Source organism: Panthera onca, chromosome Y (assembly GCF_046562875.1).
Source record: "Panthera onca isolate mPanOnc1 chromosome Y, mPanOnc1 haplotype 2, whole genome shotgun sequence".
Classification (NCBI taxonomy): Eukaryota; Metazoa; Chordata; class Mammalia; order Carnivora; family Felidae; genus Panthera; species Panthera onca.
The window spans coordinates 12,651,352-12,674,379 of record NC_138358.1 but is presented as its reverse complement, the minus strand read 5'-3'; the positions used below and the strand labels follow the sequence as shown (position 1 = coordinate 12,674,379).

Genomic DNA, 23,028 nt, shown 5'->3' with positions numbered 1-23,028 from the left:
AAACCCTAGTTCTTCCCTACTGTGGGTTCCTTTGGTGCACATCTTTACCCTCTCATGTCTACCACACTCACACAGAACACTTCACTTCTGACTTCTGGTCACCAAATGTGTGGAGTTTTTACCCCACACCAAGCAAATTTCTGTGACGCCAGCTGGTGTCTTACACTTTAACTCAATTCTGACACTACCAACCTGGAGACAGCATCAGATCCCATGGGCAAAGGGCTCAGTCCCACCGGACTGGCCCCACCTCCACTTCAGATGCCAATACAAGAAGTAGGCACCCAGGTTACTCACAACTTCTGTCCAACAAATTGGACTTTCCCCTGAGCTCTTACACCTTTGGATTTGAATAATTTGCTACAGGAGCTCACAAAACTCAGGGAAACACCTACACTTGCCAGTTTATTAAGGAAATGGTAAGGAATACAGATGAACAACCAGATGGAGAGATGTGTAGGGCGAGGTATGTGGGAAGGGGCATGGAGCTCCCATGCTTTGTCCAGGCACACCCCTCTGTTTACTCACCTGGAAGCTTATGAACCCCATATTGTTTTGGATTTTATGGAGGCTTTCTCACATAGGCATGGTGGATTATTAACTCAATTTCCAGACCCTCTCTGGAGGATGGGGATGGGGGGTGAAAATTTCAAGCTTCTAATCAGGGCTTGGTCTTTCTGGTGACCAGTCCCCACCTGGGAGTCCTCCAAGCACCCACCCAGAATTGCCTCATTAGAACAATAGACACTCCTGTCACCCAGGAAATTACAAGGGTTTCAGGAGCTTTGTGCCAAGCACTGGGGGAGGGGGGGCAGAAACCAATGATATATTTTCTATTATCTCCCAGCTCCAAAGAACACAGACCTCTGAATTATTCACTCTGGTGGATGGGTGTGGGGTGTCAATGGGATAGAGTAAAAATTGATTTGTTCCCTTTTTATGTGTGTTTTTTTTATTTAGTTTTTAAAAATTTTTATTTTTTAAAGTTTTTTTTTTAAATGTCCATTCTGAGTGAGAGAGACAGAGAGCAAGTGGAGGAGGGGCAGAGAGAGAGGGAGACACAGAATTCAAAGCAGGATCCAGGTTCTGAGCTGTCAGCACAGAGCCTGACACCGGGCTCGAACCCATGAACCGTGAGATCATGACCTGAGCTGAAGTTGGATGCTTAACTGATTGAGCCACCCAGGAGCCCCTAACATTTTTTATTTTTAAAAAAGTTTTATATATTAAATAATCTCTACCCTCACGTGGGGCTTGTCCCCGGGATCAAAAGTCACATGCTTTTCTGAGCTAGCCAGTCACCCCTGAAATTTTAATTTAATTTGAATTCTCATATAGCTGACATACAATGTTATACTAGTTTCAGGTGTACAATATAGTGATCCAATACTCCCACATCACCTGCTGCTCATCATGACAAGTGCATCCTTAACCCTCATCACTTATTTCCCCTGTCTCCCTACCTCTGTTCCTCCCTGGTAACCATCAGTGTATTCTCTATAGTTGAAAGTCTGTTTCTTGGTTTGCCTCTCTCTTTTTTTCCCCTTTGCCCATTTGTTTTGTTTCTTAAATTCCACATATGGATGAAATCATATAGTATTTATCTTTTTCTGACTGATTTATTTCATTTAGCATTATGATCTCTGGCTCCATCCATGTCATCGCAGATGGCAAAATTTCATTCTTTGTTATGGCTGAATAATACTCCTTACATGTATATACTACATCTTCTTTATCCATTCATCAACTGATGGACACTTGGACTGCTTCCATAACTTGGCTACTGTAAATAATGCTGCTACAAACTTAGGGATGCATGTGTCCCTTTGAATTAGTGTTTTCGTATACTTTGGGTAAATACCCATTAGAAAGTTTACTGGATCATATTGTTGTTCTATTTGTAACTTTTTGAGGAACCTACATACTGTTTTCCACAGTGGCTGCACCAGTTTGCATTCCCACCAACAGTGCTTGAGGGTTTTTTTCTCTCCAAATCCTTGCCAACACGTTGTTTCTTGTGTTTTTGATTTTGTAGTTTTGATTTGTATTTTCCTGATGAGTGATGTTTAACCTTTTTTCATGTGTCTGTTGGCCATCTGTATGTCTTCCTTGGAGAAATGTCTATTTATTTCTTCTGCCCATTTTAAAATTGGATTATTTGTTTTTTTGGGCATTGAGTTGTGTAAGTTCATTATATATTTCAGATAATAACCCTTTATCAGATATGTCATTTGCAAATACCTCCTCCAATTCAGTAGTTGCCTTTTAAATTCTGTTTGTCTGTTTATTTATTTATTTTTAATGTTTATTTACTTTTGGGAGAGAGACAGAGAGAGAGAGAGACAGAGCTTGAGCAGGGGAGGGGCAGAGAGAGAGGGAGACATAGAATCCAAAGCAGGCTCCAGGCTCCGGGCACTTAACCAACTGAGCCACCCAGGCGCCCCTGGTTTTTGATTTAAGTCCCCAAACTGAAGGCCAGCTGCCTTGTCCTTCAAGTGCTTTTGCTCAGGCTGACAATAAAATTCTGTGCCACAGCCCCTTTGCTTTTAGCTCATCTACTGACAGAATCCAGATGCAAATGCCGTCTAACCAATCATTCTTCTCTTTCTCTCTTCCATCTTGAAACTTTGTACCCAGGGATAGTAAGAGAAAGGTAGCACTGCCTGCTGCTTTCTGTTAAAACCATTACAGTTCAGTGACTTTTTCATACGGAGGTCTAGGCAGATCAGGTCCCTGATGTTATGTCCCTTTCATTATGGAGGCTTGGACACAATCCCACCCTTGATATCAGCCCCTGAGTGCAGACCTGAGGTCTCCCAAGATTCTGGTTCTGCTCTGACTGGAGCTCGGTCCATCTGTTGTGGACCAGAGACTTGAGCATCTCGTTTATTGGGTGGCGGGATGCCAAGCTGGGTGGGACTGGCAGGTGTGTTGCTCTTGTTTCTGTGCCCTCTGTGCCCCCCCCCCCCCCCCCCGTGGTAGCTGTTGTTATAAACCTCAACATCTAGTACTGTGACTTCTCCAACTCTTGTTCTTCGTAATTGTGATATTCTGAGCCTTTTGTATCCCCTATACTTTTTAGAATTACCTTGTCAATTTCTCCAAAATCCTGACTAGGATTTTGACAGAGATTGTGCTGAATCTATGGAAAGTTTTGAGAGAACTGACAGCTTTGCAATAACAGAGTCTTCTGGTCCATGAACATGGAGTATCTTTTAACAGCTCCTCATCCCATTTAGAGTAAACTCCAAATTTGTGAAGTCTTCCTTGGTCTGGCCTCTGCTTCCCTCACAGAATTAAGCTAATCTCCTATCTCTCTCTCTCTGCTCTTGATTTACATTATTCTGGCTGTCTTCTTTCTGTCTCTTGAACATATCTGGCTGGCTATCATGTGTGGGTGCCTTTGTATCAGCAATATTCTCTAACTGCAGGACTTTTCACCCAGCTGGATTCTGTTATTCAGAGACAAGATAATGTGGTTAATGTACCACATGGTGATGATCGTTAACAAAACTGTATTGTAGACTTGCCATCTGCTGGGAGGATAAATCTTAAATCTTCCCAAACACACACACACACACACACACACACACACACACACGCGCGCGCGCGCGCGCGCGCACACACACACACACACACACACAGTGGTAGTAATGTGAGGTGACAGATATGTTAATTAGCTCAATTATGTGATCATTTTACAATGTATGCATATATCAAACCTTCAAATTGTATACCTTAAACATATGCAATTTTTATATGTTAATGATATCTCAATAGAGCTGTTTAAAAAAGAGAAGAGAACAGGTGCTGTGGAGCTAGACAGTCTAGGTTTGAATTATGCCTCTGCATTTAGTATCTAAGTCACTTTGAGCTTGTTCCTTAACTTGTTCCTTGGACTCCTTATCAGCAATTGTTATTCAGGTAAGATGAATGGGTAGGTGTGAAGTCTTTGCTAAGCACAGAGGAAGCTTATCTTCTCAGTTTCCAGAAGGCTCCCCATCCTACAGAAGCAGCCCCGGCACTCCCCATACTATGATACTATTCTAATTTTTTATATGGCAAAAAATTAAGTTGTCCAGAAAATGCAATAATACCACACTTTGTTTCTTTTTCATTTTAAACATTCTCCCTAAAGATTCTAAAGCATCTAGTAACCAGTCTTCAAGCATAGACCATCACTACTGGTTCCAGATATCAATCAGTGAGGCCATTGACTATGATATCAGTTGGCTCTAATCATAAAGATAAAACACATCTGTAAAATAGGAAGGAGAACTGGTAAAAATCCCAGATGGAGCCTCAACATTTAACTATTATAACCTGATTCTTCATCTTCGGTGTCAAAGTGGCCATGTTTCTTTACTTTTTAAAGTAATTGTTTGAATCCTGCTCCCCCCCACCCCAACCTAATGTTCTCTTGAGGTCTTGGGCTGCAGAGCCACTTTCCAGTGAGTCTTTCTCAAGCTAACTAGAGTCCTTTGCTGCAGTAGCTTGTGGCTGCTACAAGGTGTCGCTTTCAATGGCTGGTCTTCACAATGGGACCGAGGTGAGGGCTAGGACTGTGCTCTGGTTACCGTAGGGGTGTGGCTTTGGCACTAAACTTGTGGTTCTTTTCTAGATACGTTACCTTTACATTTTGTGTAGGTGTCTGCTTCTACCTCCAGACTATAATCTTCTATAAGGCAGGGCATCATTCTTTCATTAGATTGAAAAGTATTTGACAGTTAATAACTGTATATACTTAAGGTGTATAATTTGATGATTATACTTAATACATTGTGTATTATGATCAAGCTAATTAACATATTAGTCACCTCATATAATTATATTTTTTTATGTAGTGAGAATGCTTATGATCTACTCTCTTATCAAATTACAAGTATACAATAAATTATTAACCTTAGCCACTTTGTTTTACATTAGATCTTCAGTATTTATTCATTTTGCATAACCAAAACTCTGTATCCCTTGACCAACATTTCCCCATTTCACCCTACCGCTAGCCCTTGGTAACCACCTTTCTACTGTTTTTCTGAGCTCAATGTCACTACATCTAGTGAGATCATGCAGCATCGCTTTGTCTTTATCTGTCTTGTTTCACTTAGCATAATGTCTACCAGGTTCACTCATATTGAAAATGGCAGGCTTTCCTTTTTATGGCTAAATAATACTCCATTGTACATACATGCCACAATTTCTTTATCCATTTATCCTTAAGTGGAAAGTTAGGTTGTTTCCATATCTTGGCTATTATTAAATAACATTGAAAAGAATATGGGAGTACAGATTATCTCCTTGAGGTCTTGATTTCATTAAAAAATTTTTTTTTAATGTTTATTTATCTTTGAGAGAGAGACACACACACAGAGCACAAGCAGGGGAGGGGCAGAGAGACAGAGGGAGATACAGAATCCGAAGCAGGCTCCAGGGTCTGAGCTGTCAACACAGAGCCCAACACGGGGCTTGAACCCACAAGCTGTGAGATCATGACCTGAGCTGAAGTCGGACACTCAACTGACTGAGCCACCCAGGCGCTTCTGATTTCATTTCTTTTGGATGTATACTCAGAAGTGAGATTGCTGGATCATAAGGTAATTCTATTGCCAATTTTCTTTTTGTTCTTGAAAGGTATTTTATATTAGTATTATTTTTTAAATATTTCTTTTTTTAGGGGCGCCTGGGTGGCTCAGTGAGTTAAGCGACTGACTCTTGGTTTCAGTTTTATTTTTAACTTTTTGAGGAACCTCCGTACTGTTTTCCAGAGTGGCTGCACCAGTTTGCATTCCCACCAGCAGTGCAAGAGGGCTCCCCTTTCTCCACATCCTCGCCAACATCTGTTGTTTCCTGTGTTGTTAATTTTAGCCATTCTGACAGGTGTGAGGTGGTATCTCAGTGTGATTTTGATTTGTATTTCCCTGATGGTGAGAGATGTTGAGCATCTTTTCATGTATCTGTTAGCCATCTGGAAGTCTTCTTTGGAAAAATGTCTGCTCACGTCTTCTGCCCATTTCTTAACTGGATTATTTGTTTTTTGGTGTTGAGTTTGATAAATTCTTTACAGATTTTGGATATTAACCCTTTATCAGATATGTCATTTGAAATTATCTTCTCCCATTCTGTAGGCTGCCTTTTAGTTTTGTTGATTGTTTCCTTCACTGTGCAGAAGCTTTTTACCTTAATGAGGTCCCCATAGTTCATGTTTGCTTTTGCTTCCCTAGCCTTTGGCAATGTGTCTAGTAAGAAGTTGTTACAGTTGAGGTCAAAGAGGTTGCTGCTTGTGTTCTTCTCCAGGATTTTGATGGTTTTCTGGCTCACATTTAGGTCTTTCATCCATTTTAAGTTTATTTTTGAGTATGGTGTAAGAAAGTGGTCCAGGTTTGTTTTTCTGCATGTCGCTGTCCAGTTTCCCCAACACCATTTGTTGAAGAGACTATCTTTTTTCCATTGGATATTCTTTCCTGCTTTGTCAAAGATTAGTGGACCATACAGTTGTGGGTCCATTTCTGGGTTTTCTATTCTGTTCCATTGATCTGTGTGTCTGTTTTTGTGCCAGTACCATACTGTCTTGATGACTACAGTTTTATAATATAGCTTGAAGTCTAGAATCATGATGTCTCCATCTTTGCTTTTCTTTTTCAGGATTGCTTTGGCTATTCAGTTTATTTTGTGTTCCATACAAATTTTAGGACTGTTCTAGCTCTGTGAAAAATGCTGGTGGTATTTTGATAGAGATTGCATTAAATGTGTAGATTGCTTTGGGTGGTATTGACATTTTAACAATGTTTGTTCTACCAATCCATGAACATGGAATGTTTTCCCATTTCTTTGTTCCCTCTTCAGTTTCTTTCATAAGTGTTCTATAGTTTTCAGACTATAGATCTTTTACCTCTTTAGTTATGTTTATTCCTAGATATCTTATTGTTTTTGGTGCAACTGTAAATGGGATTGATTCCTTGATTTCTTTTTCTGGTGCTTCATTATTGGTGTATAGAAATGCAACAGATTTCGGTAGATTGATTTTATATCCTGTGACTTTGCTGAATTCATGTATTAGTTCTGGCAATTTTTTGTGGAGTCTTTGGGTTATTGACATAGAATATCATGTCGTCTGCAAATAGTGAAAGCTTGACTTCTTCCTTGCTGATTTGGATGCTTTTTTTTTTCTTTTCGCTGTTTGATTTCTGAGGCTAAGACTTCCAGTGAGATTTTAAATAGAAATGGTGAGAGTGGACATTCCTGTCTTGTTCATGACCATAGAGGAAAAGCTCTCAGTTTTCCTCTTGAGGATGATACTAGCTGTGGGTCTTTCATATATGGATTTTATGATGTTCAGGTATGTTCCATCTATACCTACTTTGTTGAGGATTTTTATCAAGAGTTGATGCTGTATTTTGTCAAATGCTTTTTCTACATCTATTGAGAGAATCATATGGTTCTTATCCTTTCTTTTATTAATGTGGTGTATCATGTTGATGGATTTGCAACTATCAAACCACCCCTGGAGGCCAGGAATAAATCCCACTGGATTGTGGTGAATAGTTCTTTTAAAGTACTGTTGGTTTCAATTTGTTAGTATCTTGTTGAAAATTTTTGCATCCATGTTCATCAGGGATATTGGCCTATAAATTTTTTTTAGTGGGGTCTTTGGTTTTGGAATCAAGGTAATGCTGGCCTCGTAGAAGGAGTTTGGAAGTTTCTATTTTTTCTATTTTTTGGAACATTTTATTATTTTTTTGGGAACATTTCTATTTTTTGTATTTATTTGGAACATTCTATTTTTTGGAACATTTCTATTTTTTGGAACACTTTGAGAAAAGTAGGTATTAACTTTTCTTAAATATCTGGTAGAATTCCCTGGGGAAGCCATCTGGTCCTGGGCTTTTGTTTGCTGGGAGATTTTTAATTACTGATTCAATTTCTTTGCTGTTTAGGGTCTGTTCAAATTTTCTATTTTTTCCTGCTTCAGTTTTTAGTAGTTTGTATGTTTCTAGGAATTTATCCATTTCTTCCAGATTGCCTACTTTGTTGACATGTAATTTTTCATAATATTCTCTTATAATTGATTGTATTTCCGTGGTGTTGGTTGTGATCTCTTCTCTTTGATTCATGATTTTATTTATTGGGTCCTTTCTCTTTTCTTTTTGATGAGTCTGGCTAGGGGCTTATCAATTTTATGAATTATTTCAAAGAACCAGCTCTTAGTTTTGTTGATCTGTTTTACTGTGTTTTTTTTGTTTGTTTATTTCTATATCATTTATTTCTGCTCTAATCTTTATTCTTTTCCTTCTTCTGCTGGCTTTAGGCTTTATTTGCTCTTCCTTTTCTAGCTCCTTAAGGTGTAAGGTTAGGTTGTGTATTTGAGACTTTTTTTTTGCTTCTTGAGATAGACCTGTATTGCAATATACTTCCCTCTTAAGACTGCCTTTGTTGCATCTCAAGTGTTTTGGACTGTCATGTTTTCATTTTCATTTGCTTCCATGCATGTTTAAAAGTTCTTTAATTTCCTGGTTAACCCATTCATTTTTTAGTAGGGTATTCTTTAATCTCTATGTATTTGTGGTATTTCCAATTTTTTTCTTGGGGTTGACTTCAACTTTCATAGTGTTGCGGTCTGAAAATATGCATGGAATGATCTCCATCTTTTTGTACTTGTTGAAGGCTGATTTGTGACCCAATATGATCCATTCTGGAGAATGTTCCATGTGCAGTTGAAAAGAATGTGTGCTTTAGGATGAAATGTTCTGAATATATCTGTTAAGTCCATCTGGCACAGTGTGTCATTCAAAGCCATCGTTACCTTTTTGATTTTCTGCTTAGATGATCTGTCCATTGCTATTAAGTGTGGTGTTAAAGCCCTCTACCATTATTGTATTATTATCAATGGGTTTCTTTATGTTTGTTATTAATTGATATATATTTGGGTGCTTTCAAGTTGTGGGCATAAATATTTATAATTGTTAGGTCCTGATGGATAGATCCTTTAATTATACAATGCCCTTCTTCATCTCTTGTTTCAGTCTTTGTTTTAAAATATAGTTTGTCTGATTTAACTATGGCTACTCTGGATTTCTTTTGGAGTTCGTTAGCATGATAGATGGTTTTCCATCCCCTCACTTTCTTTAAAAATTTTTTTTAAATGTTTTTATTTATTTTTGAGACAGAGAGAAACAGAGCATGAGCAGGGGAGGGGCAGAGAGAGGGAGACACAGAATCTGAAGCAGGCTCCAGGCTCTGAGCTGTCAGCACAGAGCCTGACATGGGGCTCGAACCCACAGACCATGAGATCATGTGAGATCATGACCTGAGCTGAAGTCGGACGCCTAACCAACTGAGCCACCCAGGTGCCCCTAAAATTTTTTTTTTAACATTTATTCATTTTTGAGAGACAGAGACAGAATGCGAGTGGGGGAGGGGCAGAGAGAGAGGGAGACACAGAATCTGAAGCAGGCTCCAAGATATGGGCTCTGGGCCGTCAGTACAGAGCCCGATGTGGGGCTTGAACCCATAAACCACGAGATCATGACCTAAGCCAAAGTTGGGCGCCACCCAGGCGCCCCCCCCATCCTCTCACTTTCAATCTGCAGGTGTCTTTAGGTCAAAAATATGTATCTTGTAGGCAGCATATAGATGAGTTTTGTTTTTTCTTTTTTAAATCCATTCTGATGCCCTAAGTCTTTTGACTGGAGCTAAATGATTGGACTAAATAGTCCATTTACATTCACAGTGATTATTGATAGATATGAATTTACTGCTATTGTGTTACCTATAAAGTTGGTATTTCTGGTGATGTTCTCTGTTACTTTCTAGTCTTTGTTGCTTTTTGGTCCCCTCCCCTCCCCCCTCCCCGAAGAGTTCCTTTTAATATTTCTTGCAGGGCTGGTTTAGTGGTCATGAACTGCTTTAGTTTTTGTTTTTCCTGGAAACTCTTTATTTCTATCTCTCCTTCTATTCTGATGATAGCCTTGCTGGATAAAGTATTCTTGGCTGCATATATTCCCCATTCATCATGAATATATCATGCCACTCCCTTCTGGCCTGCTAAGTTTCAGTGCATAGATCTGCTGCAAACCTTATCTCTTTTCTCTTATAGGTTAAGGACTTTTTTTCCCTTGCTGCTTTCAGATTATTTTGTTTTACCTTTTTAACGTTTATTTATTTGAGGGAGAGAGAGAGAGAGAGAGAGAGAGAGAGAGAGAGATGCAGAGAGATGCAGAGAAAGAGAGGGAAACACAGAATCCAAAACAGGCTCCAGGCTCTGAGCTGCCAGCACAGAGCCTGATATGCGGCTTGAACCAAAGAACCATGAGATCATGACCTGAGCCAAAGTCGGACAACTAACCGACTGAGCCACCCAGGTGGCCCGCAGATTCTTTCCCTGTCTGTGTATTTTGTGAATTTGACTATGATATGTCTTGGTGATGGCCGGCTTTTGCTGAATTTGATGGGAGTTCTCTGTGCTTCTTGGATTTTGATGTCTGTTTCCTTCCCCAGATTAAGGAAGTTTTCAGCTACAATTTGCTGAAATAAACCTGCTCCTTTTCCTTTCTCTTCTTCTGGGACTCCTATTATATGAATGGTATTATGCTTTAAGAAGTCACTGAGTTCCTTAAGACTACATTCTCAATCCTATACCTCTTTCCCTCTCCCTTTTCATTATTTTTTCATAATTTTATCTTCTATATCACTGATTTGTTCCTCTGCTTTCTCCATCCTCATTGTCATTGCATCCACTTGGTTTTAGGGTTTTTTATTTCAGCCTGACTAGTTTTTAGTTCTTTTATCTGCAGTAAGGGATTCTCTGGTGTCTTCTATGCTTTTCTCAAGCCCAGTAATATCCTTATGATTATTGTTGTAAATTCCGGTTCAGACATCTTACTTGATTAATGCATCTGTATTGATTAAATCCCTAGCTGTAACTTGTTCCTGTTCTTTCTTTTGGGTTAAATTCCTCTATCTTGTCATTTTGTATGGGTCACTATTTTTTTGGGTGTGTGACTGTTAGGAGAGTCTGTCGTAATCTTGCTCCTGAGAGTAATGGCTTTATTAAGAAGAGGTACACTATATGTATATATGTATATATATACATATATACATATATATATACACACACATATATGTATATAAATAAATAAAAAATTTAAAAATGAAAAATGAAAAACAAATAAAAAAATTAGCTTTTTCTGTATCCCATAAGACAAAGCCAAAGGGGGGGGGGGACAAAGGAAGCTATATCTTATTTCCTCTAGAGCTGAAGCTTTGTAACCCTCTATGATCAGCAGACTTGGTGCAGGTGAGAGTTTTGTGCTGGTCTTCTGGGGTGGAGCCTCCTGTGCTGATTCTCAGGCAGACTTGCCCTAGTGGAGATGCACCCTGCAGGGTGCAGGGAGGTGGGATTGGTGTAAGTGGTCTTGCCTCCACTGGCCGGTGCTATTTTGGTCACTGAAGTTGGTTAGTGTTGATGGTCCAAGGGTGGGGGTGGAAATGGTATCACCCTTCTCTCTCATCCCTGGAGCAGGGAACTGACGCCTGCCACTCCTCAGGAAGCCCTCAGAGAAGAGCAAACAATCACCCCTCCTGTGTCCCCAGCTTCTGTCACATTCCTGCCTTCACCCTGCCTGCATCTGAGCCATCCACCTGCCAGGCAGCACAGCACTCCTGTGTTTTATCTTAGGCTCATGACTGGGTTTCAAAACTCCAAATCCTAGAAATCCATGTGGCATGAGCCTGCGTTGATCCTCTGTGGAAGGTGTCCCTGTGCTGTGACTGGTGCTTGTCCCAGAAAACAGTAGTGGAACCATGCAGTGGGTTGGAATTTATGGTGAAGTGCAGCAAAACTCTGGCACTAAGGCTCATCACCCTTAGCTGGTGTCCCCATTCCTATGTTAATGAATGGGGCAGTTCAGTGGTGCCAAACAGGTCTTTTGTCCCTAGAGAGGCCATGACAACTCTCCCAAATGTACTCCAAGAAGGAAAACTCTTTCTCCCTGTGTGACCCAGAGGATCCTTAGAACTTGCTGCCCACCCCCTGAATCTTCGCTCTCCTTCCCCACCAGAGCACCGCTAAGCCCACCAGGGGTGACCCTGGCCATGGCGAACCTCTAAAACTTCAGACTTTGTGCTCTCTTGCTTCTACAATTGTGCAGTTTAGCTAAAAGATTCAGCTCCTTGCTCTTTCCCAGTCAATGGTTTTGGGGAAGAGTTTTCCTTATGCAATCTCCTGCACATGTTTTCACTGTCTGTATTTCTTTCTCTCTCCATGATCAGGGCTCCCTCTCCTCTGAAGCACCCACAGCTCTTCTGTCCCCCAAATCAACTCTCTGCAGCTCCTACCTTACATGATGTGTCATTTTTTTTTTTTTTAACTTTAGCTGTGTGCAGTTTGTTTTCTCAGACTTCAGATACATTTCTTGGGTGCTCAGAATGATTTGTCATTTATCTAGCTATGTTCAAGGGATGAGGCAAATGTAGGGTCTCCCTATTCCTCCACCATTTTAACCTCCTATTTCTAATTTTTTGAGGAACCTCCATACTTTTTTCCCTAATGCGTGTACCAATTTACATTCCCACCAACAGTATACAAGGATTCACTTTTCTCCACATCCTTGCTAACATTTGCTATTTATTGTCTTTCTGAATATACTCATTGTAACAAGTATGAAATTGTATATCATTTTGTCTTTTAATTTTTTAAAAAAAAGTTTATTTAGGGGCGCCTGGGTGGCTCAGTCAGTTAAGTGGCTGACTTCGGCTCAGGTCATGATCTTGCGGTCTGTGAGTTCGAGCCCCGCGTCGGGCTCTGTGCTGGTAGCTTGGAGCCTGGAGCCTGCTCCTGTTTCTATGTCTCCCTCTCTCTCTCTGCCCCTTCCCCATTCGCACTCTGTCTCTGTCTACCTTTCAAAAATGTATAAATGTTAAAAAAAAGTTAAAAAAAAAGTTTATTTATTTTGAGAGAGTGCAGAAGGGGCAGAGAGAGGGAGAGAAAGAGAATCTCAAGCAGGCTCTGCACTGTCAGTTCAGAGCCTGATGCGGGGCTTGAACTCATGAACCGTGAGATCACGACCTGAGCTGAAATCGAGTCAGACGCTCAACCAACTGAGCCACCCAGGCTCCCTATCATTGTGGTTTTGATTTACATTTCCCTGATGATTAGTGAAGCTGAACACTTTTTCATATATCTGTTGGTTATTTGTATGTCTTCCTTTGAGAAATGTCTATTCAGATTCTTTGCCCATTAAAAATATTTTTTGTTATTGAGTTGTATGACTTCCTTATATATTCTGGATATCAAATATATAGTTTGCAAATATTTTCTCCCATTCTGTTGGTTGCCTTTTAACTTGTTGATTGCTTTCTTTGCTGTGCAGAGCTTTTAATTTAATGTAATCTCATTTGTCTATTTTTGCTTTTGTTGGCTGTGCTTTTGGTCTCCACATCCAAAAAATTATTGCCCAGACCAATGTCAAGAAACTTTTCTTCTATGTTTTTCTTTAGTAGTTTTATGGTTTCAGGTCTTCTATTCAAGTCTTTACTCCATTTTGAGTTGATTTTTGTGTATGGTGTGAGACCAGGGGCCACCTTCATTCTTCTGCATCCAGTTTTCCCAGCACCATTTCTTGAAGAGACTATCCTTTACTTATTTCAGCACTCTTAGCAAAGATCAATTGATCTTATATGTGTGGATTTATTCCGGGTTCTCTATTCTGTTCTACTGGTCTATATTTTTGTTTTATGTCAATACCATACTGTTTTGATTACCATAGTTTTGTAATGAATTGTGAAATCAGCAAGTGTGATGCCCCTAGCTTTGTTTTTTTGCCCAAGATTTCTTTGGCTATTCAGTCTTTTGTAGTTCCATATGAATTTTAGGATTATTTTCTATTTCTGTAAAAAATGCCATAGGGATTTTGATAAGGATTTCATTGAATTTATGGATAACTGCAGGTAGTATGGACACTTTAACATTAATTATCCCAACATATGGACATAGGATGTCTTTCCACTTATCTGTGTCCTTTTAAATTTGCTTCATCAATATTTTCATAATTTTCAACTCTTTGAGTAAGTTATTTCCTAAGCATTTTATTCTTTTTCTTGCTATTGTAAATGAGATTGTTTTCTTAATTTCTCTTTTGGATAGTTTGTTGTTGTGTACATAACACATTGATTTTTGTATGTTTATTCTGTATTCTGCAACCTTATTGAATTTATTATTTATAACAGGTTTATTGTTGTTTAGTTTTTAGAGTTTTCTATGTATGATCATGTCATCTGCAAACAGAGATAATTTTCTTTCTTTCTTTCTTTCTTTCTTTCTTTCTTTCTTTCTTTCTTTTTTTGTCTAGTTTCTTTACTAGGACTTCCAGCACCAGCAAGAGTATGTGTCTTTGTCTTGTGCTATATCCTGGAGGGAAATCTCAGTTTTTCTCCCCCACTGATGATGAAGTTACCTGTAAGCTTTTCATATATGGTGTTAAGATCCTTTTGCACCTGTTTTGTTGAGCTTTAATCATGAAGTGGTGCTGAACTTTGTCAGTTTCCTTTTCTGCATCTATCCAGATAATTATGCATTTTTTCTTTCATTTTGTTAACGTGTTATAACACCTTGATTGATTTGCGTATGTTGAACTATCCTCACATCCTTGGGATAAATCCCACTTAGTCATGGTGCATGATCCTTTTAATGTGCTGTTGAATTCAGTTTGCTAGGATTTTATTAAGGATTTTTACATGTATGTTCATTAAGAATATTTGCCTATAGTTTTTCTTTAGTGTCTTTGCCTAGTTTTGGTATCAGGTGATGTTGGCTTCATTAAATGAGTTTGGAAGTGTTCCTTCCTCTTCTATTTTTTTTGAAAGAGTTTAAGAAGCATTGGTATGAATTTGAATGTTTGGTATAATTCACTCATGAAGCCATAGGTCCTGGGTTTTTCTTCTTTGTTTTCCTAGTCAAAATAGGGAGCTCATCACTAAATTTGCAAAAAATGCTTAAGACAGTTCTTCAAATTGAAATGAAAACTCACTAAACAGAAATATGATAGCATTGGAAAGCATAAATCTCACAGGTAAAGGTAAATATATGGACAGATATAGGTTAATGTAATACTGTGAAAGTGTCTAGTGACTTTTATATTAGGGTGGGGAAGGTTGTTGGGGTACTCCTGTTCTCCTTCCCTCCCCCCCACAACAGAAGGAAGTCATGGGTCTCCATATGGGGGTACTTGGTGCAGGAGTGACACCTGTGTCTAGGCATGGGTGTGGGGAGGCAGCTACGGAGCTGGGAACTTGGGGGCTTGTATTTGGGAAGTGAGTGGCAGCTCTGGTCTGTAGGAGGTGGGGTACAGTGCAGAGCAGCAACTCTGGCAGGGGAAGGGAGTATAAATTCATTTCTGTCCCCCTTCTCCCCAGCACCTAACACACATGGCAAAATTCTGAAGAAATATCATTATTAAGGAAGAGTTGATTGAAATGTATAAATCTAAAGTAATTTAAACGTCTACTAATAATGGATTAAAAAAACGAATTTTGATACATGCAAACAAATGACCACTATATACTCATTAAAAATCAGTCCAGTATTGATTAAGTGGGTGAGAAGATGCCCTCAGTCTAGCATTGAGTGAAAAGGCTAGTTATAGCACAGTTGTGGAAGGAGGTCATCACTGTGCATTGGGATGGTCTGGGGAGTCATTGTGTCCCAGCTTGAGTGAAAGGCAAGGTGAAGAGGGGTGCAATATGACCCCTCCCTCCAAACAAGCTATGGGTTAAAAATGGAATCCCTTTTGATACAGGTATGCTGTTTCAAAGGGACACATGCACCCCAATGTTTATAGCAGCACTATCAACAATAACCAAAGTATGGAAAGAGCCCAAATGTCTACTGATGCAGAATGGATAAAGAAGATGTGGTATATATACACAATGGAGTATTACTTGGCAATCAAAAAGAATGAAATCTTGCCATTTGCAACTATATAGATGGAACTAGAGGATATTATGCTAAGCAAAATTAGTCAGTCAGAGAAAGACAAATATCATATGACTTCACTCATATGAGGACTTTAAGAAACAAAACAGATGAACATAAGTGAAGGGAAACAAAAATAATATAAAAACAGGGAGGGGGACAAAACAGAAGAGACTCATAAATATGGAGAACAAACTGAGGGTTGATGGAGGGGTTGTGGGAGGGCGGATGGGCTAAATGGGTAAGGAGCATTAAGGAATCTACTCCTGAAATCATTGTTGCACTATATGCTAACTAACTTGGATGTAAATTTAAAAAAGAAATTAAATTAAAAAAACGATAAAAATGGAATCCTTTTTGAGTGACAAATCATTATCCAGTGAATGTCCAAGGATATATTGGCATGCCAAATTTGTTAGTTAGGTGGTTTCAAGGTTTTTATTTTTATTTTGTTTCTTGGTTGCAGATAATGCAGTGGTAAACCTTTTACTATCTATTGCTTTTTAATATCTGTTTAATTACTTTCTTGGGATAAATTCTCAGGACAGTGATGGCTAAAATATATATTTTTAACATTTATTCATTTTTGAGAGTGAGAGAGACAGAGCATGAGTGGGAGAGGGGCAGAGAGAGAGGGAGACATGGAATCTGAAACAGGCTCCAGGCTCTGAGCTGTCAGAACAGGGCCCAGCGCGGGGCTTGAACTCACAGACTGCAAGATCATGACCTGAGCTGAAGTTGGACGCTCAACCGACTAAGCCACCCAGGCACCCCAGTGATGGCTAAAATAAAAGTATTCAATAAAAGCTCTATGATTCTAGGTTGACATTTCCATATCATTTTACATTTTAGAAATTTGAGCCCTGTTTTTACTTTGGAAACATGAAAGTGTTTTGGTGAACCACTATTTACTGGAGAAATCACTATGTTGTATAGATGAAGTCTCACCCTGCAATCTGAAAAAGATTTTGGCTTACATCTTTCCCTATCCTCTCTCAAACCTTCTGTGATGTGGGGCTTAATCTCTGGTTCAATCGCCTGTCCTTTGGCCCCCCTTTCTGGGAGGTGTATTCACCAGCCGGTGTGGCCCCTCCCAGGAGAGAGCGGGGCTGAGATGGGCTGAAAGAAGGTGTGCCCTGGGCCAAGGGAATTCACCTGTCCCTCAAGGGCCCAGGTGGCACTTATATGGAGCCCCCTTAGGGTAAGTTTACTTCCACATTGTGGTTATTTCTTACAATAAAACTGTTCCTACCATTTCTTTCTCACTTCCCACCCATCACCCAATCACTGAAAATCCTCTCAGCTTCTTTCTGTGCACAGGATGCAGTGCAGGCCTGGTTTGGCACACAGGCCCCTTTGTGTTGCCTCTGTCTTGCCTCTCCAGCCTTGTTTTGTCCCTGTGCTCATTATCTGCCCTGTGGACTCTGAGCAGCCTCTGAGCAGCCTCCAGCCTCTCTCTTTCACACCCCTAAGCCTTTGTTTTTGCTGTTTCCTCTGTCCCAGAGACTGCTTCTCCATGCAATTGAATCTTTTCTTCAAGTCCCAATTCAAAATCAGCTCTGTATTGAATCTTCCTCAACTCTTCTCCAGGCAGAAAGTGTCTCTTCCTGGGGGCACCATTCATGCCACCAGGCCTGTATTGTTCACAGTGGATCATGCCAGTGTGAGACTCTGTCCCCTCCACTCACCCCCACCCTGTGGCTTGGCCCCATGTCATACTCACATTACCTAACAAGGTCCAGGCACACTGTGGCCACTCAAGAAATATTTGTTGGATGAATTAATATGCTTAATGACTGTGGAGTCCGGTGACTCAGTAATTGAGGGAGGACACCTGAGGAAGATGTATTTAAGTTGTGGTTTGACCCCACCCAAGCCCAGGAGCCAGAAGGATGGGCTCTGAGGTATGGACATTGTGACTTGTGATTCTGAGATGCTTCAGATCAGGCTCTGAAGGAAGGTGTGTCCCTGAAACTGGTTGACTTAATTGTAGGAAGCAAGTGTCATGTGATATCATCTCAGGAATGCAATTAAGGCTCAGTCGTGCTGTTGAAGAATCTGTGAAGAGTCATGACACTGGCTGCCATAATTAGAAGCACCAAGGATGGGCAGAATATAGGACTTGGTGGTTGGGCCCCTGTTCACACAAATGCATCCTGCCTGAGCGCTGGGGAATCTCTGGGATAAACCAGAGACCAGCACTGTGGATTCAGAGCAACCCTGTCCCAACTGCACAGGTCAGCACTTCTCCCAAGAGAGTAGTGGAGGTGGGGTGGATGGTTCTGGGTCTGTGCAGGTCCGAGAAAGCAGAAATGGATGGCTTACCTGTTTTGGAGAATGTGTACAGTTGATGGATATCCCAACAGGGTAATTGTGGTCCCCCAATTGGTTTGAATCTTGTTCCAGGTGGATCAGTTGTGTGATTTTGGGAAATTTACTTAACATCTCTGGATTTCACTTCTTCCTCAGGAAAATGGGGGAAATGATGCCTGCTTCATTAGGATTACATGGATACTCTGTATAAAAGGCTCTATCTAGTGTTTGGCTGGCTTCATAAGAGTCAGAACCAGCAGTTGTTGATTCTTACCTGCACAGAATCTGGAGGGGACCACTGAGCTGATGGGATAACCTGCCTCCTGAAAACAGGGGTCTCATCTTTGTAGGATGTGTGGAGGGGGAGATTGTGGGTACCTCATCTGTGTGTAAAGCACCGGGGTCGGTGCTGTGGGGTGACAAGGGGTGGCTGTGGGTGCCCTTGCTTGCCCCATTGCTGGCCAACCCAACTCAGGGCAGAAGGGACCATGTGGATGACTAGTAGACCCCTTTAGAGGGTCATGCAGCAAGGCGGTGGTCAGAACAAAGGTGGGCATCCTTGTGTTGTCTCTACATTCAACCGAGAAAGGAAAACAATAATACCTGAGCAGGGCTGGGCGTTCTGGGTGGTATAATTTTAATATTTCATTTGTGCTATGAAGTAGTCTAGTACTGTCTTGCACCAAAGAGTCTAGATTCTTTTCACTTTTGATTTTGGGTGACTCCTAAGTTGAGAGTAGGGTCTAGGGGCAGAGAACACGCTCCTGTCTTCAGGAAGCCCACTGTCTCAAGGAAAGGACAGACCCCTGTCCTGAGTGCTCACGGCACAACTTCCTTTGAGGCAGGAACTCTGAGCCACATTTGCAAAAGGGATCAGCTGGAGTGAAAGGAGGTGGACAGAATGAGAGGGCAGAAGATTCTTGGAGGAAGTGCCTGTCTGTCATGGGGCCGCTCTCTCCTCAGCTTCTCCACTGTCCCCAGAGCCTCCAGCACTACATCTCCAGTTCTCCCTGTCCTGGCCACGGCCCAGCCGCCATGACAGGCACACCAGTGGAGGAATCCCTCTTCCAAATCATCCACTGCTACCACCAGTATGCAGCCCGGGAGGGAGACGTGGAGACCCTGTCCCTGGAGGAGTTGAAGGCTCTGCTTATGGACAATGTACCCCGCTTCATGGAGAGCCTGGTGTGTGGGGTCTGGGGTCAGGTGGGGATGAAGTATAGGGTTGGTTGTGGGGTTGGAAGCGAGTAGTGAGGGTGTAGATACATGGAGTTACCTCCCAAGAGAATTCCTACTTAGGGGAGGAGGAGGAGGGAGTTGGGAGGGCAGGATCTGCCAGCTTTATTTCCCTTCCCTCCCTCTCCTGAAACTTCCTGCCTGGCCCCACTTCAGCCCTAATCCCTGAGACTTAGTCCCAACCCAACCTGTTTATTTCTCTGCTCATCCTGTTTCCTGAGAGAATAGGTGCTGATCTTTCCTCTGCCTGAAGCCCCATTCAGTCAGAGATCCTGCCCCAAACCTGCCCTTTTAGCCTCAGCCCCTTCTGGGTACTGGCACAAACCTCCCTTGTCCCTGTGCTTGGGGGAGGACAGTTTGGGCAGAAGCCAGGTGGGGGTAGGGAATGTAATCTCCCCTTCCAGCTGCTGTCTGAAGGGCTAACAGAGGCTCTCGGACCAGCCTGGGGCTCAGAAACCCTCTCAGGCCTGCTCGTCTTCTCCATTATCAGAGTCTGTGATTACCAAGTGTCTTGGGGGCTGCAAGGCTGGCAGGAGTGTCTGTGGGGTAATGTCCTCTGCCCTCAGCGCCATGCCTGGAGGGGTCTCTGGACTGTCACCTCCAGTGGACTTCAGGTCCATGCCCTGAAGGGCACTACATTCCAAAAGCAACGGTCCTTTGTTCACTGCGCGTCTCCCCCTTACCTACCTTTGGGAAACATCAGAGGAGAGTCCTGCCCTCAGTTTACTGGAGTGTAGCTGTGAGGGTCACAGAGGGGACTAGGGTGACTTTCTTTCCAGGGCCAACTGTCTGTAGCCCATGGGGCTGGGTCCGATGCTCACAGCACCCCCGCCCCTGCCCCGCCCCAGGTTAAGGGCCCCCAGGGACAGACATTAGACCAGGGGGGCTGAGGTGAAGGAAGCCAGGGAGAGCCTGCCCTAGCAGGAAGCCTTCAGTTTTGGGATCAACCAATTTTGTGGAGATAAGATTAGGTGAATTAGATGGTGGTGGGCGGCAGGGGAAACAGAGGGTATGGAGCTCCCCATGGAGATGAGGGCCACCCTCCGGGCCCCCAGCTGCTGACAGATGCAACAGGTTTCTTCCCTGTAGGCTTTCCAAGGACTCCACTCTGAGTCTCCACACCCACCAGCCAAACCCTGCTGGAACATGCTCCACAGGCCCTGCCCAGGACTCTGTTCTCGTCCCTGTCTTCTCACCGCACTGCACACTGACCCTGGCCTTCTTTCTCGCTGCCCCTTCAACCCCACGTGCATTTGTTCCTCCCCTATTCTGTCTCCGATCTTCATCCCTCAGGGCCACCTGCTCTGGGACATGCTGGACACCTCAGGGCCCATGATGTTCTTTCCCCTTATTCTGCACTTTCTGAAGGGGACACAGGCTAAGTGTCATAAATAAGTCCTAAGTCCTAAGCAGACGCCACAGCATGCACACATCTGATCCCACCCCCTGGTGGCCCTGCGATAGTGCTGGAGGTGCAGACATGAGGGGCAGGTGGGCTCTGCCTGGAGGAGCTCCCAGTGTGAAGCAGGGGCACAGCCTTCCATCCCAAAGCTCCTGGACTGGTGGCCTCTGCAGGGAGGCTGCCAGGGCAGCTGGGCAGACAAGTCAGGAGGTGCCAGGCCGCTCAGCTTTGCCCAGCAGCCAGGCGGTCAGCCAGCCAGTGGTGCCCAGGCTGCACTGTCAACCCACACAGCCCTGGGGCCAGCTAGCTGAGGTGCCTGCCATGTCTCCGCCTCTTAGCCTGATTCCATAGCATAGGGTGCCCTGGCCTCTGCCCGAGTGATGGGCTGTTTGCTGCAAGCCTCTTGTGGCTGGGCCATGCCATGGTGCCACGCAGGCAGTGGAGGCACGGCCCTTTGCTGTGGGCCATGTGCCTGGGTTGATGGGTGACCCTCTGCCCCTCCTCAGGGCCGGAAGGAGCCCTACTACATCTCAGAGTTGTTCCGGGCTGCAGACAAGAACAAGGACAACCAGATCTGCTTTGATGAGTTCCTCTTCGTCCTGGGCCGTCTGGTGAGGGACTACCACCTGCACTACCACCGGCAGCAGTGTGCCCACTACTGCGCCCAGCACAGCCTCTACTAGCAGATGTATGGCCGCCTCCACTGCAGGGGCCTGTCCGGGAGCGGATGGAGAGCTCTGCCCAGTGAGTCTGTGTGTACCCACATGTGTGTGCAACCAACAGCTGTGAGGGAAGAGAATAAAGCAACCCCATAAATGTGTCCTGGAATTCTTTAGTTCATGGATTTGGGCATCTGCTGTGCGTCCTACATCGGGGACCATCCATTTAGGGTGAGAGATACAGCCCCAGTCTCCAGGAGCCCCTGTCTGAGGGGGGAGGCATGGCCCTAGTCCCCTGGAGCCCCTGTCTGTGTGGGGAGACATGGCCCTGACCTCCAGGAGCCCCTGTCTGAGGGGGGAGGCATGGCCCGACCTCCAGGAGCCGTTGTCTGAGAGGGGAGGCATGGCCCTGACCTTCAGGAGCCCCTGTCTGAAGGGGAAGGCACAGCCCAGCCTCCAGGAGCCCCTGTCTGAGCGGGGAGACACGGCCCGGCCTCCAGGACTCCTTGTCTGAGGGGGAGGTCCGGCCTGACCTCCTGGAGCCCCTGTCTGAGGGGGGAGGCATGGCCCCAGTCCCCTGGAGCCCCTGTCTGAGTGGGGAGGCATGGCCCTGACCTCCAGGAGCTCCTGTCTGAGTGGGGGAGGCATGGCCCCAGTCTCCTGGAGCCCCTGTCTGAGGGAGCAGGCAGGGCGCTAGTTCCCTGGAGCCCCTGTCTGAGCGGGGAGGCCCAGCCCGGCCTCCAGGAGTCCCTGTCTGAGGGGGGGCATCCATTCTCTTGGGGAGCTGCCTCTCTGGCAAGGAAGCCAGGCCTCACCGGTGATGTTTTGACCACTCATTCTCTGCATGTACATGATGGGACAGGGAGCAGGGGGGCCGACGCACACTGGACAAGGACCCACCTCGAGGGCCTAGAGGAGAGCCCCCAGGAATGAGTGTTTAAAAGTGGAGTGGCTTGGGCCTGAGAAGGGAGGATGATGCAGGTAATTGACGTCAAGGCCAGTCAGCGAGGAAAGATTGTGAGGTGGGTTTTGCACACACTGAGTCAGAGACTGGGACAAGGGCAAAGGGCAACACTCCAATCTGTTATGGTGAAGAGTGAAAAGTGGAACCTGGGCTCCCATCAATCAGGAAAGACTTCCTGGAGAAGAGAAGGGTTGGGTCTGGTTTTACTAATAAAGGCTGATGCGGGCGTTACTCTACTTGGGGCTATTGTGACTCACCATCCAAGTCCTCTGTGGTCTCTCACCCCTCCCAGCAGGGATCTGCCCCCCACCCCTTGTCTCTGTGTTTATTTTTCTCTCCCTGGGAGCCCAGGAATCTGATGAAGAGCATCTCCTTTATGCAGAGTCTTCTCTGCCTTTAGGCCTTGCTGGGGCCCATCTTGGTGGGCTTCTTCTCAGAGGATGGTCTGCAAATCCATGTCCTGAGTGTATTGTGATGAAAAAGATGT

General features: G+C 43.5%; 1 protein-coding gene across 2 annotated transcripts; it reads left to right on the top strand.

The window, feature by feature from the left end:
• Positions 1-237: 237 nt before the first annotated feature.
• LOC145714955 (protein S100-A15A) lies at positions 238-21,601 on the top strand. 2 transcript variants are annotated; one of them, XM_081794519.1, is made up of 3 exons: positions 238-419; positions 19,262-19,465; positions 21,425-21,601. In XM_081794519.1, exons 1-3 carry the CDS (start codon positions 417-419, stop codon positions 21,599-21,601), a joined length of 384 nt encoding a protein of 127 aa, XP_081650645.1. In that variant the 5' UTR covers positions 238-416. The 2 variants fall into 2 exon arrangements, with proteins under 2 accessions (XP_081650645.1, XP_081650644.1); XM_081794518.1 differs by lacking the exon at positions 238-419 and having other exon boundaries at positions 19,137-19,465.
• The last annotated feature ends 1,427 nt before the right edge of the window (positions 21,602-23,028 follow it).

Bases quoted from the DNA above. Each gene is read 5' to 3' on its own strand.
- LOC145714955 (XM_081794518.1), top strand. From the start codon at position 19,223: ATGGGGCCGCTCTCTCCTCAGCTTCTCCACTGTCCCCAGAGCCTCCAG. The intron at 19,466-21,424 runs GTGTGTGGGGTC...GCCCCTCCTCAG, and splicing joins CCCGCTTCATGGAGAGCCTG to GGCCGGAAGGAGCCCTACTA.